General features: G+C 46.9%; 4 protein-coding genes across 4 annotated transcripts; 3 read left to right on the top strand and 1 right to left on the bottom strand.

Moving 5' to 3' along the window:
• Positions 1–2,952: 2,952 nt before the first annotated feature.
• On the top strand, positions 2,953–4,595 carry ANOM_009872 (cytochrome P450; the record flags this gene model as incomplete). Its single annotated transcript, XM_015555128.1, has 3 exons — positions 2,953–3,137; positions 3,187–3,627; positions 3,689–4,595. The coding sequence occupies 3 exons, from the start codon at positions 2,953–2,955 to the stop codon at positions 4,593–4,595; spliced, it is 1,533 nt and encodes a 510-aa protein (XP_015403188.1).
• A 523-nt stretch (positions 4,596–5,118) lies between these two features.
• Positions 5,119–7,012, top strand: ANOM_009873 (uncharacterized protein; the record flags this gene model as incomplete). Its single annotated transcript, XM_015555129.1, has 6 exons — positions 5,119–5,468; positions 5,528–6,053; positions 6,159–6,494; positions 6,558–6,705; positions 6,773–6,783; positions 6,842–7,012. The coding sequence occupies 6 exons, from the start codon at positions 5,119–5,121 to the stop codon at positions 7,010–7,012; spliced, it is 1,542 nt and encodes a 513-aa protein (XP_015403190.1).
• Positions 7,013–7,571: 559 nt separating this feature from the next.
• On the bottom strand, positions 7,572–8,588 carry ANOM_009874 (endonuclease/exonuclease/phosphatase family protein; the record flags this gene model as incomplete). Its single annotated transcript, XM_015555130.1, has 1 exon — positions 7,572–8,588. The coding sequence occupies one exon, from the start codon at positions 8,586–8,588 to the stop codon at positions 7,572–7,574; it is 1,017 nt and encodes a 338-aa protein (XP_015403192.1).
• A 1,234-nt stretch (positions 8,589–9,822) lies between these two features.
• Positions 9,823–12,336, top strand: ANOM_009875 (thioredoxin domain-containing protein; the record flags this gene model as incomplete). Its single annotated transcript, XM_015555131.1, has 4 exons — positions 9,823–11,410; positions 11,446–11,544; positions 11,595–12,196; positions 12,244–12,336. 4 exons carry the CDS (start codon positions 9,823–9,825, stop codon positions 12,334–12,336), a joined length of 2,382 nt encoding a protein of 793 aa, XP_015403191.1.
• Positions 12,337–16,176: the final 3,840 nt, after the last annotated feature.

Genomic DNA, 16,176 nt, shown 5'->3' on the forward strand with positions numbered 1-16,176 from the left:
TTATGAATACTACGGCTGAGCCAAGTAAGGGATAGAATATGTGTCTCCTAAGCTAGGTTCACATTGGTCCGACATTCCGACTTTTTTTCATAACAATACATTACATTGCTTTTTCACCGCCATTTAGTCTTCGAAGACTCAATCAAGCTGAAGAATCTAGGTCCTATTCTGATACCAGATTGGGTCATGTACTGACAAAAAGTCGGCTTGCGTAGTATTCGAGAAATCTACCAGGAGATCTTGACCTGATCTGGCATCAGAATTGTTCAGCTTGAGGGAGCCTGAAAACAGTGAAATACGGTGAGAATGTCACTATACGTAATGCTGCATGCATTGCGTAGAAAGTCATGTATCTTGCAGATCTGATGCTGTGGCGTAAGTGGACCGTCTAGCATGGTCTCCTCCGAGACAGAGCCCGATCTGCAAGGAGTCAAGGACTGGGGCACGATCACTTCTGCATTTCCGGGGACTTTGATTGGTACCACGAGGCTTACCAAACGCCTTGGCAAATTTCTTCCTGGGAGCACTCGTGAAGTCTACGCAGGTAATTAATAAAAGGTGTCAAAAGTACATGAGCAGAGCCCAGTGTTGCTGGAGTTTTCCCCAACACCAGCAAGAGTTTGCCTAAGCCTCCTGTCGGGTCAATTTAGGGGCCAGTCTCCTGGAGATGTTTCCATGGGACTGGCCACTAGCTTGCACACATAGTACGATGATGCACTCTGGTTGCAGTTCAACTCTGAGGGGGACTTCCAAATCAAGTGTCCTATTGCATGTGGGGCGATCCATATCTCGGACGCTAGTAAGCGAGATCTGATGCATTGAATCAGAGATCACTCGGGCTGGGCTCGGTAAGCTTCAGATTCGTAGATCTCTGATTCAGCCTCTATTTATTTGTCAGTGACCATGAGATCTGCGGCCCAGCCAGCTCCGTGGCAACTAAGAAAAATGAAGAGGATTTTCCTCCCAAGATATTCATCGTCAACAACCCTTAGGAGATGCAAACTCGTGCAATTCTAGCTAAATGCGGCACTACTCACTGTAAAAGCCTCTCAATACTTCATTGACAAGCAAAATAGCCTTGAAGTTGGCGGCGGCCGCTGCCCTACTTTCATATGTCATATAAAATTGCGTTTGCCGTGTCCTGCAACAACTAAAGTTGCTAGACTATTGTACGCGTCATCTATTGTCTCTGTTTCCATGTATTGCCGAAATAGCCCGGTCCTCAGATAGCAGCTAGAACACACTTGTATACAGATCATATATTAGCTACAATAATTATAAGCGGTGAAGATATTATATCTTGTAGAATACTAGTAGTGTATGAACATTGGGGTTTGTATGTATCTTTGGGAGAGGTATTGTGCAGCACTCCAGCTTCAATAGAATGGAATTGCCCCGATCTGCACTAATAGACCTTGCTCCTTGCTTAGGAGAATGGGATAGTTTGTTGATCATACGATTTTCAACATCGAGACACAGCGGAAATCTTTTCCATGATGGTAATGGATAGACTACGAGTGGCCCTGTTCTTCTCCGAAGATCATATCGCGTATATTATTGCTACAAGTGATCAATCCTCTATCAATTCTTAACCCTTTACCAAAAAAAAGAAAAAGAAAAAGACAGAAGCCTTCACGATGAAGCTCTTGACTATTGTTTCTACCGTTCTATTTGCTGCTTTTGCGGTGGCAGGATCAAGAGAAGAGACGAATTATCGAGTGGAAAGGAGACAGGTAAACGGATATGATGTATGAGCATACAGATCAAGAGTCATTTTCTGTGGGAATCCTAAGCTGACAAGAGATTTGAATAGGATGGATGCGCTGGAGAATTTGGGGTAAGCTAGCACCTATTACCTGAAAACGACTTTTCAAGAGCGGACTGACTTAAGACGGGTCTTACCAGAAATTGTGCCGTGACGGAACATATGGAGTTGCTCACGAATGTTGTGATGACTGTGGAATTGGATGTTAATTCCGATCAAGCCCACTCAATTCCCTATTGTCAAGCGCAGAATTACTAGCACACGCTGTACGACTTTGGCAAAAGGAAATCTATCATATGTACCTACATATCAAGGCCCAGTGGCCCGATACTATATTGGCTACAATAATGATAAGCGGTGAAGACACCACATCGAGTAAAATAATCAGTGGAACACTAACTTTCAAACATATCCACATTAGGGTTCGTAGCGTCTTATAACAACAATTATTGAGAACCCCTAATATTAACAAGACTTCTCAGTATTCACACAGTCACACTGATTAACCACCATCTAGAAAACATGAATATACTTATTGTGTTGTAGGTTGGGCAAGAGTGCCAAAAATAGTATATGAGAGGGTAACAAGGTACCATTCACAGACTTAATGTAGTTCTTCGTGATCAACCCTATAAGTTATCTGACGGCTATATTTGCACAGTACTTTTACCAGCTCAACTTGTTCGCAATTGTTCGCTATTGAGTATACGTACTTGGTCTGGCACTAGTTTTGGCAGCCGTAAGCGAGCTTCCCCTTACCTGATTGCAATGCACATCATTCAACACGAATTGTAAGCGTGGTCTTTCTCAGGTTCGACAGATCAGATGTTCTCTCTATATCGTGCAGTTCTTGGCATAATGTTTGATTTTTTACGCGTAAAACTTTGAAAAATAGCCAGTCCTTTACCGTGGATAGTTTATACTTTCGATAGTACTGATTTTATGCCTTCAATCAGGACTGAATTGGTTGAGTTATAAGCATTGAAAACTGACCATTTTCAATAAACTTGTGCACGCAAAAAAGAAAAAGGCGCCAAAGATTGAAAATCATTTTGCATACACTAAATCACTTTTAGTAGGAGTTCGGATGCTTAGAATCGGACCCCGATTTACGGTCTCTTCGAAGTTAGTTCTAAGCACCATCATCCCAGAGACTTCCATAGCCACAGTATTCAGACGCCATGAGCATGTTGGATAAGGCGCCGGTCGCCGTATTGGCCATTGTAATCCTTTTACTAGCTCTCCTTCTGCGACCGAAAACTCAGAGGCCAAGAAATTATCTCGAGCCACCATTGATCTCAAGTGCAGTTCCCGTGATCGGCCACCTGGTCGCATTCGCCTACTATGGACTTAAGTATTTTCCATTGCAGAGGTAAAGTTGCTAGGTATGATAATGCCGTTCTGTGCGCTGATACGTACAGCGCGAAAACAACGGCACCCATCTTCAGCATAAGAATCCTGTCCCAAAAGGTGTATATCATCAAGTCACCGGGGCTAGTCTCGGCGGTTCAGCGCAGTTATCGCACCATGTCTTTTGACCCCTTGATAACTCGCACTGCAAAGTGTGTTGGGGGCATCAAGGGGCCTGGTCTACAACTGATTCGTGAAAAATCATCCCAAGGTCAAGGGCTCGGGCATCAAACAACAGCTACTATGCGACACACTCTCATGGGCGAAGGATTGGACCAAATGAACAAGATGATTATTCCCTGTCTGCAACGGAGCGTCCAAGATTTGAAAGACCATCGCGGCGGACTTGATCTCTTTCAATGGTGTAGTCTCACACTCACCCTCGCCACGACGGAGGCGATTTACGGGTCGCTAAACCCCTACCGTCGTGCCGTTGCCCGCGAAGCCTACTGGTAATTCGAAAGACATCCTGATCCAGTTTGGCGCATTAATCACTAATCAGATAACGTATAGGGAAATTGAGAAATGTCTGAATTCCCTCATGATGGATTTCGCACCTTGGCTGTTCGCACGGAAGGCTTGGACGGGGCGAGAGTATCTTGCCAACGCTTTCATGGAGTATTTCGATGCAGGCGGTCACTTAGAAGCGTCACAGATGGTGTACACGAGATGGAAAACGCAACACGATGCTGGAGCAGCGTTGGAGGATATTGCTCGTCTTGAAATCGTGATGGGTCTTGGGATTCTCTCGAATACGGTTCCTACCTGCTTCTGGGTCATCTTTGACATTTTTTCCCGTCCAGATCTACTCAAAGAACTCAGAGAGCAAATACAACAGAGTTCATTGTCTGTCGACTGCGACGGTGTCCATACGGTCGATTTGGCGGCAGTTCAAGACAACTGTCCACTGCTGCTTGCATCATTTCAAGAGACACTTCGGGTTCGATCAAACTCGGCTCAGTTACGAGTGGTTCACTCGGAAACCGTCCTAGATGAATCATGGCTGATCAACGCTGGCTCTGTGCTTGTGATTCCAGCTGCAGTGATCAATAAAAGTAAATCTACATGGGGGCTGGATGCGAATGAGTTCAATCCTCAACGATTCTTAACAGGAACTCCAAAGAACAAAGCATCAGCATTTATGTCATTTGGTATATCCCCAAATATGTGCGCTGGTCGTCACTTAGCTGCAGGTGAAATCATGGCTCTTATGGCGATGCTGATCATGCGGTTTGACATCTATCCTCCTGAGGGCACTTGGAAACAGCCTACCACCAATGTGAAGGCAATGGCTGCATCATTGAGTCCACCGGCAGATCAATATTCCGTGACCATTCAAGAGAGAGAGGAATTCAAAGGGGTGACATGGAATTTTGTGGCTGCATCAGGAAAGGGAAAGCAAGATTTGATCGTCGGATAAAAGCCCTTGCGTAGAGTCCAGATAACCTTAGCGGTCTGACCTCTTACATGCCGACCGCCACGACCTAGATACATTATTGGGGCAAAATTATACATCCGAACATCTCCGAGCTGCCGTTCTTACCTTTAGTGGTCTTGCTTATTACGTGTTCACCTCTATTAGTTACCTGGAGACCTTTATGTTGTTTTCCGTGCAGACTCAAATCGATCTACATAGATCTGTAAATCCAGCCGACCAGGAAGGACGCATAGAGGTTCCCAGGTTTATACGAATATGAAGGGTTGTACGGAGTAAGCTTGCTAACTTCAACTTCGTCTTCTTCGGAGAGAAAATTTTGGAGTCGCGTCGTTTATTGCTTTGGACTGATCTGATATATCATATAGCTTCTGAGGTAAGCGTGATAAGTGGAAGAACTGTTCCTGCCAAAGGAACGACTCAGAGAGGGATAAATTATTTCGAATACTAACGTACACAGTGTCATTTACCAAATGCTCTCATACCATTTGGTTCACGAATAGACGTCATGGAAGACACTCAGATCATGCCGCTGGATCTTTCAACGGCACTCCAGAGTGGATTCTGGGTTATTGTTATCCTTCTGCCGTTACTCTGTGGTCTTTGCGTCCTCTTCCTTCAGCTTAACAGACAGACACCCTTTCCTGATGAAGCACCACGGCCACTCGCAGAGGGCTATCCTATTCTCGGCGTGCTACGATTCTTTTCAGACCGGTACAGCATGTACTTCGATGGCATTTCTTTGTCTAAAACGGGCAGCTTCAGCTTTCACTTTGGCAAACATCAGATTGTTGGGATTTCGGGTCTCGAAGCCCGCAAAGTTTTCTTTCAGAGCAAAGCAATGGACTTGAGCCAAGGGTTAGTAGCTTTGAGCGTAGTTATCCTCAGAAACCTGATATCGGCTTACCTTAGCAAAGCTACACACTTCTCTTAGCTACAACTCCATCCTTCGAGGCCTCGCCCCGTCCTCCTGATGAGGCACTTCATTCATCCCAATGGTTTCGTAATACTCTTGCCGGCATGATGTCAAAAGATAACCTTGTGGCAAATCTCCCGCGCATAGTTAACGACATCAACACTAATTTCAATAATGCGACAGACCCCAATACCCACACTGGCATTATTGACATCTTCGACGAGGTCGGCTACATTGTGTACCAGTCGACGATGCGAGTCATCGGTTTCAACAAGATAGCCGACTCAGAGGAGCTCTGTAGCACGACCCTCAAGTTATTCGAACGGATCGAAGATGGGACTTCTCCATCGCGCATCATCTTCCCATGGCTGCCCACCCCAGCTTTTCTTCGACGACTCGGTGCAGGCATACAACTATATCAAACCTTCAAACGACTTCTTCAAGTGGGAGAAGACAGTGACCAAAACATTGACGATGTGTCACAATCGCTCGCGAAAAGCGGAACCCCCATTAAAGAGATTATTGGCGTCAGTGGATCCAACACCCATGGGTCAATCATAAGTCAAGCTCTATGATGGCCCAGTCTGATCAAATAGATTTTCCTCAAATGCTAACAGACAGATCTTTATCAGTTTGTACTTGGTACGTTGTTTGCAAGTCAAGTCAATACTCCAATCTGTGCTGCCTGGCTGCTGGTCTACCTAGCTACAAATCCACACTGGCTCAATCTCGTGCGTGCTGAGGTCGGTTCTGTACTAAAAAGGCATGGAGCTCCAGACGAAACACCTCAGGAAACTTTCGGACGCCTGAGCATTGACGTGTGGGAGTCTGAGTTTCCTCTGATACAGCTATGTTTGCGCGAGTGTATCAGGCTTCATCTAGCTGGATCAACATTCCGCAGAAATATTAGCGGCAAAAGTGTGCCGATTGGGAATACTGGAGAGGTCATACCGAAAGACGCCTATCTTGTTCGTATTGATTTTCCTGACGCCTGCGCTTCACACGAACCCAAAGCCTGACATCCCGGACAGCTTTATCTCGTTGATGAAGTCCATTTCAACCCAGATATTTACCCTAATCCAAACCTGTGGGACCCCGGTAGATATCTCCCAAATGGGTCTCAAAGCAACGATATTCCACTCAGTTATCTTGGCTGGGGAGCTGGCCGGCATCCATGTGGTAAGTTGGGATCTCGTCTATTGTACACAAACAGGATCAACAGCTAATGTGACGCGGCATAACGTAGTGGGTATGAGAGTAAGTATATTACAGTCCACCGATATTGTGATGGTCCAGCTAATGCCACTTGTCTCAGCTTGCCAAGCTCACTGTGGCGATTCTTATAAGCAGTTTTGTTTCTAAGTTTCAGTTCACACTATGCAATGACCAAGGCGACACCGTCGCTGAGCCGCCGATGCCAGACCGCAAGTTGCATAGTCCCCGCAAACCATCTGTTCCTGTCAAGTTGAAGGTCAAACGTATATAATTATCAGATCAACTTCAAGCTTATGGCTTTCCTTGTAAGTGTCTACTGCCTATTAAGTTGCGAGATATAAGGACGCCGTAATACATAGCTTTCCTCATCCCTTCCTTTCCTCACAAACAAAACTCCGACATCTGCAGTAAGACTTAGGCGTCATTATACATACCTAGCTTGGCTTTAGCCATACTCGGGGACCCGGTTTGGCTCACAGTTTCACTCTATATGCTTCTTTTTTTCATTTTGGACACAGAACGCTCTCGGTAGCTTTGCAAGATAAGGAATCGAGAGTATTACGACGGTTTATTTTCGGTTTGAGAGTTTGCGAGAAGGATGATCTTATTGAATCTACTACTATCCAGTACCTATGTTGTCCTGCAAACGTAGTAGTTCAGTATTCCAGCTTGAAGAGGATTGTTATTGTAGGGAACATACCTAAACTGAGGAATGTCATGGCAAGCATTGAATAGAATACATGTAGACTTTTATCCACTCTGCCGAGAGCAGAGAAACGTACTCACAACCCGGGCCAGATGACATGATCAAATTATCCTCCTATGTCCACTCAAAGCTGCCCCTTCGTGCTGAGTTGAACATCCACTACCGCCATAACCCCCAGGTGATCCGTAACCCAGGGCTTCTCGAATCCCAGAGTTACGATCTGCCTCCTTTCTTCGTCTCCCTCTGCCAGGATATCTTCTCCAAATCGCTCAAACTTCAGTAATTTGACCGACCCCCGGAAATAGACCTTGTCCATTCTGGAACACCCGAACTGCGCCCGCTGTTTAGTTGCTGCTTGTTGGCCCCATGTATATCCCTCCTCGGTGTCTTCCTCTCCGCCTAGTTCTAGGAATGCGTCCTTGAGACTGTTGTCCACATGCAAAGTGCGATCAAACGGCTGGATTGCGTTGAAGTCACCGGCAGCGAGCGCAGCATCCACCACATCATGGTGCATATACTGAGCGACTAGTTGCATCTGTGGTGGGCGGTACGGAGGCTCAAGGGCCAAGGACTCTAGGTGCGTGTTGCAGAGGCGGATTCGCTTCTTCTCAAGCCCAATGGAGAGGTCGACGAAAAGGGCATCGCGATCCATGCGCGTGTGGGAGTAGTGGACACGAAAGACAGACGTGATCGGCAACTGCCTGCTGACAAGGATGGTAGTGCCATACTGCGTGGTGGCCCAGTTGGCGGTGTCAATATCGGTCAGATGGAAATGGTCTTGCACCCACGGAGTCGCAGCAATGGTTTCCAAGTCAGAACGGGTGCATTCTTGGAGAAAGATAACAGGGGCAGTATTTGGAGGGAGAAGGCGTGTGAGTTGGTGAAGATGTGCCAGCGCTGGTCGCATGCGGGCTGCGGCGAAGGGAAGCATAAAGTCAATATTCCACGTATAGAGCGCAATAGCGGTGATGGCTAGACTATCATTATCATTGCTGGTTGATGGCGACTTGGAGACCCAGGTGGATGTTGTGGGGTCAAAGACATAGTAAGCCTGGTTGTAAGGTTCGTCCAAAGTCCAGGGCACCGACGTCTTCCGAAGGGTCGTGGTGTCCCTGATGGCCTGGGCCACAAGCGCTTCCATGACGACGGGTGCAGATATTGATAGGGGGAGTGTGGAGTTAAGAGGAAACAAGAAAGAAGAATGGCTGAATTTGAAAAGACACTGCTACCAAGGTAACGTGAGACCAGTAACCTCGCTTGGGATTTTCTTGTTGTTACCCCTCCTTTCTGCTAAGCCACCTAGGCTTTAAGCCAGAGATCCGGCATCACCGTAGTGGCATTATATCCCCAACACCGGAGGAAATAGCCCAGTGTCCTAATGATATGATTAGATATGTCGAAGTCATTATGTTCGATAGATCGTTCAATGATCAGAAGAATAGTGTAAGCCGCGTTGACAATCTGTTGGGCAATATCGAAGTCTCGAACCAAATTGTTCGTCTCACCACCAAGTACATCTCGTTCATATTCCTGAATGCCATTGGGCACACAAATGATCCAAGCCGAGATGTATTCTCGAGCAGCCGAGGGTATATCGTCGGAAAGCCGGCAATCTCTCGGTCCAAAAGAAGAGTATATTATAATCTGAGCTTCGCGCCGACAGCTATCATCGACCTTCTATGATATAGACGTGATATTTTGCAGACGCTCAGTTTCTTGGTGGAAAATCCTTTTGAAAACCAAAGGCCATCAGCAAAGATCATGAAAAATCACAAAGCGTATCCTTGCACGGCCACCCTGCACCCACGGCCCGGGGGTCCTGATCTCTCCAACGTTGGCGGTTGACAGCATAGTCATCCACGGTGGACATCAAGCACAATAGAAGTTCTAGATGATATCCGGGGCGAAAACGTCCATCGAGATCTCAGACCATCCATGCCAGAGAACCTAACTATACTTTTCTCTCAGCAGATACATTGGTTTGTTTGTTTGCATTGTCTGCTGTTTGATAGCGATGACTAATCTACCCCAGTCACGTGAGCTATTTGATGCATGGATGACGCAGGACGGCCGACGATCTCCCGGATGCGGGTCAGCCTATCGACGGGCATCTCTCGTAGTCTCTCCGTGTCTTGTTCCTTTCTTATTTCCCCTCCTTCCTTTGTTACCCTGCCGTCCACGTGTGTCTACAGAGTCTCAATCACCCCAAGACTAGCCTCCGGGCTGTGTACTCTACAAATATTCGCTGGAACTTAGTCGCTCCCGCTGCCCCTCAGACGCGCGGCTGGACCGGGGTGTCTTTACGCTACAGCAGGCGGTGTACTACTACTCCCCAGCAGTCGTTCACTTTCCCGCGGAGATCATACTGGCGCAAGATGGCGGCCCCATCAGGCTTGCATGCGCATCTTCATCACGGCGCGACCGATGCGGGACCTAAGCTAGTCAACCGGCTACGCGACAGCCGGTCACCGTATGTCAGAGCCCACATGAATAACCCAGTCGCCTGGCAACTGTGGGACGCAGAAGCGATCAACCTCGCCAGGCGCTATAACCGACTGGTGTTTCTCAGTATCGGCTACTCGGCTTGCCACTGGTGCCATGTCATGGAAAAGGAATCCTTCATGTCACCGGAGGTGGCTTCCATCTTGAATGAATCTTTTATCCCAATCAAGGTGGACCGCGAGGAGCGACCGGATGTTGACGATATCTACATGAACTATGTGCAAGCTACCACTGGCTCTGGTGGCTGGCCGTTGAACGTATTCTTGACTCCGGATCTAGAACCGGTCTTTGGCGGTACCTACTGGCCGGGACCCAATTCGACGACGCTACTAGGTAATGAGACTCTCAGCTTTGTAGATATTCTGGAAAAGCTCCGGGACGTTTGGCAGACCCAACAGCAACGGTGTCTTGATAGTGCGAAGGAGATCACAAAGCAACTCAGGGAATTCGCCGAGGAAGGAACACATTCGTACCAAGGAGACAAGGAAGCAGATGAGGATCTGGACATTGAACTTCTGGAGGAGGCGTACCAACATTTTGTGTCTCGCTACGATTCTGTACATGGAGGTTTTTCTAGCACACCTAAGTTCCCTACCCCCGCCAACCTCAGCTTTCTGCTCCGGCTTGGGGCGTACCCAAATGCGGTATCGGATGTTGTTGGTCAAGAAGAATGCGAAAAGGCGACTGCCATGGCAGTGCATACCCTCATTAGTATGGCACGTGGGGGTATCCGTGATCATATTGGACATGGCTTCGCAAGATACAGTGTCACTGCTGATTGGAGCCTCCCTCATTTTGAAAAGATGCTTTATGATCAGGCACAACTCTTGGATGTATATGTGGATGCATTCAAGATAACACACAACCCTGAGCTGTTAGGTGCAGTGTATGATTTAGCCACATATCTGACCACCGCTCCTATTCAGTCATCCACTGGTGCTTTTCACTCTTCGGAAGACGCGGATAGCCTGCCGTCACCGAACGACACGGAGAAACGCGAGGGAGCATACTATGTCTGGACACTGAAGGAGCTGACACAAGTGCTCGGTCAACGGGATGCTGGGGTTTGTGCTCGTCACTGGGGTGTTCATCCGGACGGTAATATCTCCCCCGAGAACGATCCACACGACGAATTTATGAACCAGAACGTGCTTTCCATAAAGGTAACACCGAGCAAACTGGCAAGAGAATTTGGGTTAGGAGAAGAAGAAGTGGTAAGAATCATTCGTTCGGCGAAGCAGAAACTGCACGAGTATCGGGAACGAACACGAGTCCGCCCTGATCTGGACGACAAGATCATTGTCGCCTGGAACGGGCTAGCCATTGGGGCACTCGCCAAATGCAGTGCTCTGTTTGAGCACATTGAAAGCTCCAAGGCAGAGCAGTGCAGGGAGGCAGCGGCAAAAGCAATTAGCTTTATCAAAAATGATCTTTATGATAAACCAACCGGGCAACTGTGGCGTATTTATCGCGATGGTGGCGAGGTGATACTCCAGGCTTTGCTGACGACTACGCTTATTTGATTAGCGGCTTGTTGGATATGTATGAGGCAACATTTGATGACAGCTATCTGCAGTTCGCAGAACAGCTTCAGAGTAGGTGTTCTGTCAGACCCTCATCTTATAGATACTAACATTACTACCAGAATATCTGAACAAGAATTTCCTTGCATATGTGGGATCGACTCCGGCAGGTTACTACAGTACACCGTCCAACATGACATCAGACATGCCAGGTCCTCTGCTTCGCTTAAAGACCGGAACCGAGTCGGCCACTCCATCAGTTAACGGAGCCATTGCGCGCAATCTGTTGCGACTCGCCAACCTGCTCGAGGACGAAGACTACCGGCTGCTCTGTCGTCAAACATGCCATTCCTTCGCAGTCGAGATCCTGCAGCACCCCTTCCTCTACGTGGGACTGCTTGATGCAATTGCCGGACTGGAAGCTGGCTCGCGAAACTTCACAGGCGTTCTCTCTACAACACTTCTTCCCCAGGCCGGGCCCGGGTCGTCAGACTGTCTCAATAGCAAGTCCGACGAGCCAACATCCGTGCGGGACCTCATTGTACAGAGACTTCGGGCAAAAGCCGGTCAGGCGATATCAACCTCAACGACCACCGTTTCCCTCATTGACATCCGCCCTTCCCACTTGGGAGACTTCGTAGGTAATCAGTCATTCTGGCTGCGGACTCGGAATAAGCTCTACAAAGACCTGAAGCCGAGTGAGCCAGTGAAAAACTATTTACTTGTATGTGAGGGGGGTAGTTGCAAGATGGTGGATATATGATTCTGCAGGTTTTGCTTTTGCGACCGACCTTTCTCATTACTTTCCGTACAGGGGCTATCTATGTTCTTCTAGTTTATGGATTTGGAGGCTTTCTGCATTAGCAATTGGTTCATTGTCTGTTTTTCGAGTCTGGACAGGATGGCTATACTCAGACGCGCAGTACCATTACATAGGAAATTAGCAACGAATATACTTCCACATACAAAAAAAACGTATTATCTTTTCCAGAAATATGAAGGGGAGACAAGGAACAAACACATGCCTTACATTCATCACACCGGTATAAAGCACACTCACAAAATCTTCACACTAAACAAATAACCAGAGCTACACAATCATACCCAAACAAGAAAATACACAGAACCACCTCCGACTCCAAATAGTAAATCCCAAATAAACCCGGTAGTAGATACACAATAAGCCCAGCACGCGATCAGACATAGATCGAAGATCGCAGAAAACCCAGGCCGACAACACCTTGTTTCACATAAATTAAGCACGGTAATTACCCCTCGCCGATCGCCTCGCCACTTATCTCAGCATCTGATATATCTGACGATAATCGATCCCGTGTGTGGACAGCCCCAATTAATCATCTTGTCTTATATTATGGGGTTAAGGGCTGCAATGTGGGTCTCGGGGCTGAAACACAGTATACAGGTAGATGAGGCATTTTAGGCGCCTGGATCGGTCGCGTATTCGGGGTGAGGTAGCTTCTGTGGAGTAGGGTTCTGTGAGTAAGCTTTTACTCGCGTGTGTGTATATGATGGTTGTGCTTGTATGTGGTTGAATGGGTGGTGTGTGGTGATGGTGGTTGTGTTTGCTATATATCTTGGTTGTTGGGGATTTACTGATCTGTACTTGTGCGTACGGATCTCTATCTTGTGTTTGCTTGTTTGGTGTAGATTATAATGAGTATTTTAAGTATTGATCTTTTTGATTATAAGTATTGGCAATCCTTGTTTGTTAGTAGGTTGATGGGGGTAGCTTTAGTGGAATGATAGAGTTGGTAGAAAAAGTAGGCTGATGAAGTAGACATGGAGGATCTAATAGACTGACTCTACGGATTGAGCAGAAACAATTCTAGTATATTAACAGGCTCAGCGAATTCGGTAGAATATTAGTTTCAAAATGAAGGAGAAAATTGAGTCGGAAGGGTTGTTAGCATTGGGTGTACTCCGTAGTGCAGTTACTGAACACAGAGAATGTGAGAGGTACCACATCCGATATCATAACGACGATCGATGCTTCGCTGGTGAAGAGGAATTAAGACATTAGAAGTGGAACATTGCCGGGTTAGTGGATTGGTTGTCTCGTCAGGGTATAAAATATTTGTTTCTCATTTGGAGGAGTTGAGTAACCATATTTGAAGCTATACCCTTGGGGGGTTATTTGTCTTACATGGCATGTGACCTCTATATAAATGTGAACACATACTTGTCTTACTACTAGTAGTACTTGAAATTTGCACTTATCGTTCAGAATGTAGCAATATCTATCACTGAGTATGATTATCTGGATGTGCTCCGCTATGAACTTTTATACAAGTATCGAGCCCATGCGTATCCTGCCTTGGTGTCATGATTCACTCGCATACATCCGCCCTTCTTGCATCCAACAAGACATGTTTAATGTTTTCGCCCGTCAGGCTCATGGTGATGTCTCCACTCTATGACTTTGCCATAGGGAGACAAGCCCTGTGTCAAGGAAATTGGATGGAAAAGGATTTCGACAACATGACTGCTTGCACCAAGACCCTATTGCATATCGATTTTCCGGTTTAGGAGATATTGCCGGCGAGCCTGGAGATAATTAATGGTGGAACCTTAATACCGCTCCACACTTTGAGTGAGGGTTGGTTCTGCAAGATTTGTCAGAGCACTAGAGAGTCATGGTACCGAAATATCAAAGCTAACTTGTTTGATTCTGTGTAGTTGGTTACGTCAAGCACAGATCAATGCCATATCTAATACTAGAAATACCTGCGTTAATGCCCACCCAAATTCTATAAGAGTACTAACATGTATAAACTTAACCAGCCCCGACAATAAGTGTCCCTGCTACTCCAGCACCAATTGAAATCAAGTCCTACAGCCAACTACGGCTGCATTGGCGGCGAGCGGGGACCTTCACCTGGCAGGTGAGGGCGAGGGTAATTGTGAGAGAAGGCGGAGAAGATGTCCGCGGTAGTTGCCCTGGTACTGAATATGATGTTAATACAACTGGATTGCTGGTTAGGGTTGCGTTCAGAGTAAAGTTTAATCTCATTAGAGCTGATTTCCTCGGATACAGTAGCAGCGGTCTGAGCTTGGTCTGGATAACGGTCATCGTCAGGACAGTCCTTGGAGTGCCTCAGTTGGAGGTACCAGGATTTATCCCGAGTTGTACAAATGGGCTTTTTGTTTGGACTCCTCAAAAATAGCCAGAGTAGCATTCCAACTCATTGTTTAAGGGATGGCTTGCTAAACCAAGCCAGGTTCGGTTTTAGCAATAAAACATACTATACTACTCTTTCATTGAATGCAACGCATGCTGAAGGATCACAGTATTTATGACGATAGTAAGAGAGTAGAATAGTCACAACTCGGACTGCCGTACGTTTTTCTCGCAGGAGATGATGGCCACAATTGTCTGTTTGCTACCTGGGGGAGATCACGAGACCACACTGGACTAGGTGATCTACTTACAAAGCAAGCCAAGGCGATAGTTATTACAGAATAGGAGCTGGGTTGATCGAGACCGTCCGATCAAGAATTTCTGTACAGTAGATAAAATTGATCTATCAACTGGCTCACCCCTGATCCTTTGTTGGACCGTCTTCATGCTTCCTTTTGTATCCATACTTCGTAAGACAAGGTAGCCTTGGATTTATTTTTAAACATGTTCCGTCATGCCCTATCTTCAAGCTAGTTAGAATCCTCCGTTCATACCGCTACGCTGAGGCTCATTGTCAAGCTACTCCGTACAGCTCGTGTGAGAGTGGCATTGTGACGTCAAGGGATCCCAAATGAAGAACAGAATGGAAACAAAGATTGATAGATGTGAAACAAGATGTGATTAGTACCCTGGCCTACCGTTGTCCTTGACCCCAGAACCCTGCGTGGAGGCGCCAGCTAAGTCCAACGGCGTTAGGGCTTGTAGTACGACTCGTAGACACTTTCCCGTTTAGTTGGCCACCATCAACCCTGGTTGGATGCGAGAAGATCTATATTTAATCGTCCATGGTTACACAGGCGTTTACGTGGTCTTCTATGCTAGGGTTGTTTGTACGGTATGCATGGGGCCGGTATGTACATCCATACCTAGGTACAGTGGATGGTGCACATGGTCTCTCAGCATCCCAGTCCTCCTCCACGTGGAATGCCGACAATGCGATTTAGAAGGAATCGTATAAAGTTCCCAATACGCTAAGGAATAAGTTCACACCTCGGGAGACCGACCACTTTTGACAGATCATGACAGATCAGCCAAGACGCCGCGGTTGTTTAAATTACTCAATTCGCCAGGCTCGACTCGGCAACGGTACTTGTGATCCGTTCGGCTAGAAAGTCCAAGGCGTTCTGGACTGCTCGAGACAGCGAGGACAAGGAAAAGCCGGTGAGAGTGAGTGGACTGGGTGGACTGAGTGGGCTGTGGTAGTATGGATTATGGTACAGAACGTCAGCTGGAGTCGTCAATGGACAGTTAATATCCATGGTTGATGGGGCCAATCTCCGAGGAGCCGGAAGATGAAACATTAGCGAGTGGCAGATGGCCTCCAAGGAGGTTGCCGAGTTGCCAAGTCGTTGGTGGTTAATCGTAGAATTACCCCTGGTTGGGTGGTCCGTTCATTAATCTTTTTGCCCCGTTCCTCGTGGGCGGCGTCTCGGATTGGTCAGGCAACGGCGTTTCACGGGTTTGCACCAATTCTGAAACGGTTTATTTTCTTGTCATATTATTTT

This window comes from Aspergillus nomiae, assembly GCF_001204775.2.
Source record: "Aspergillus nomiae NRRL 13137 chromosome Unknown contig00361, whole genome shotgun sequence".
Taxonomy (NCBI): Eukaryota; Fungi; Ascomycota; class Eurotiomycetes; order Eurotiales; family Aspergillaceae; genus Aspergillus; species Aspergillus nomiae.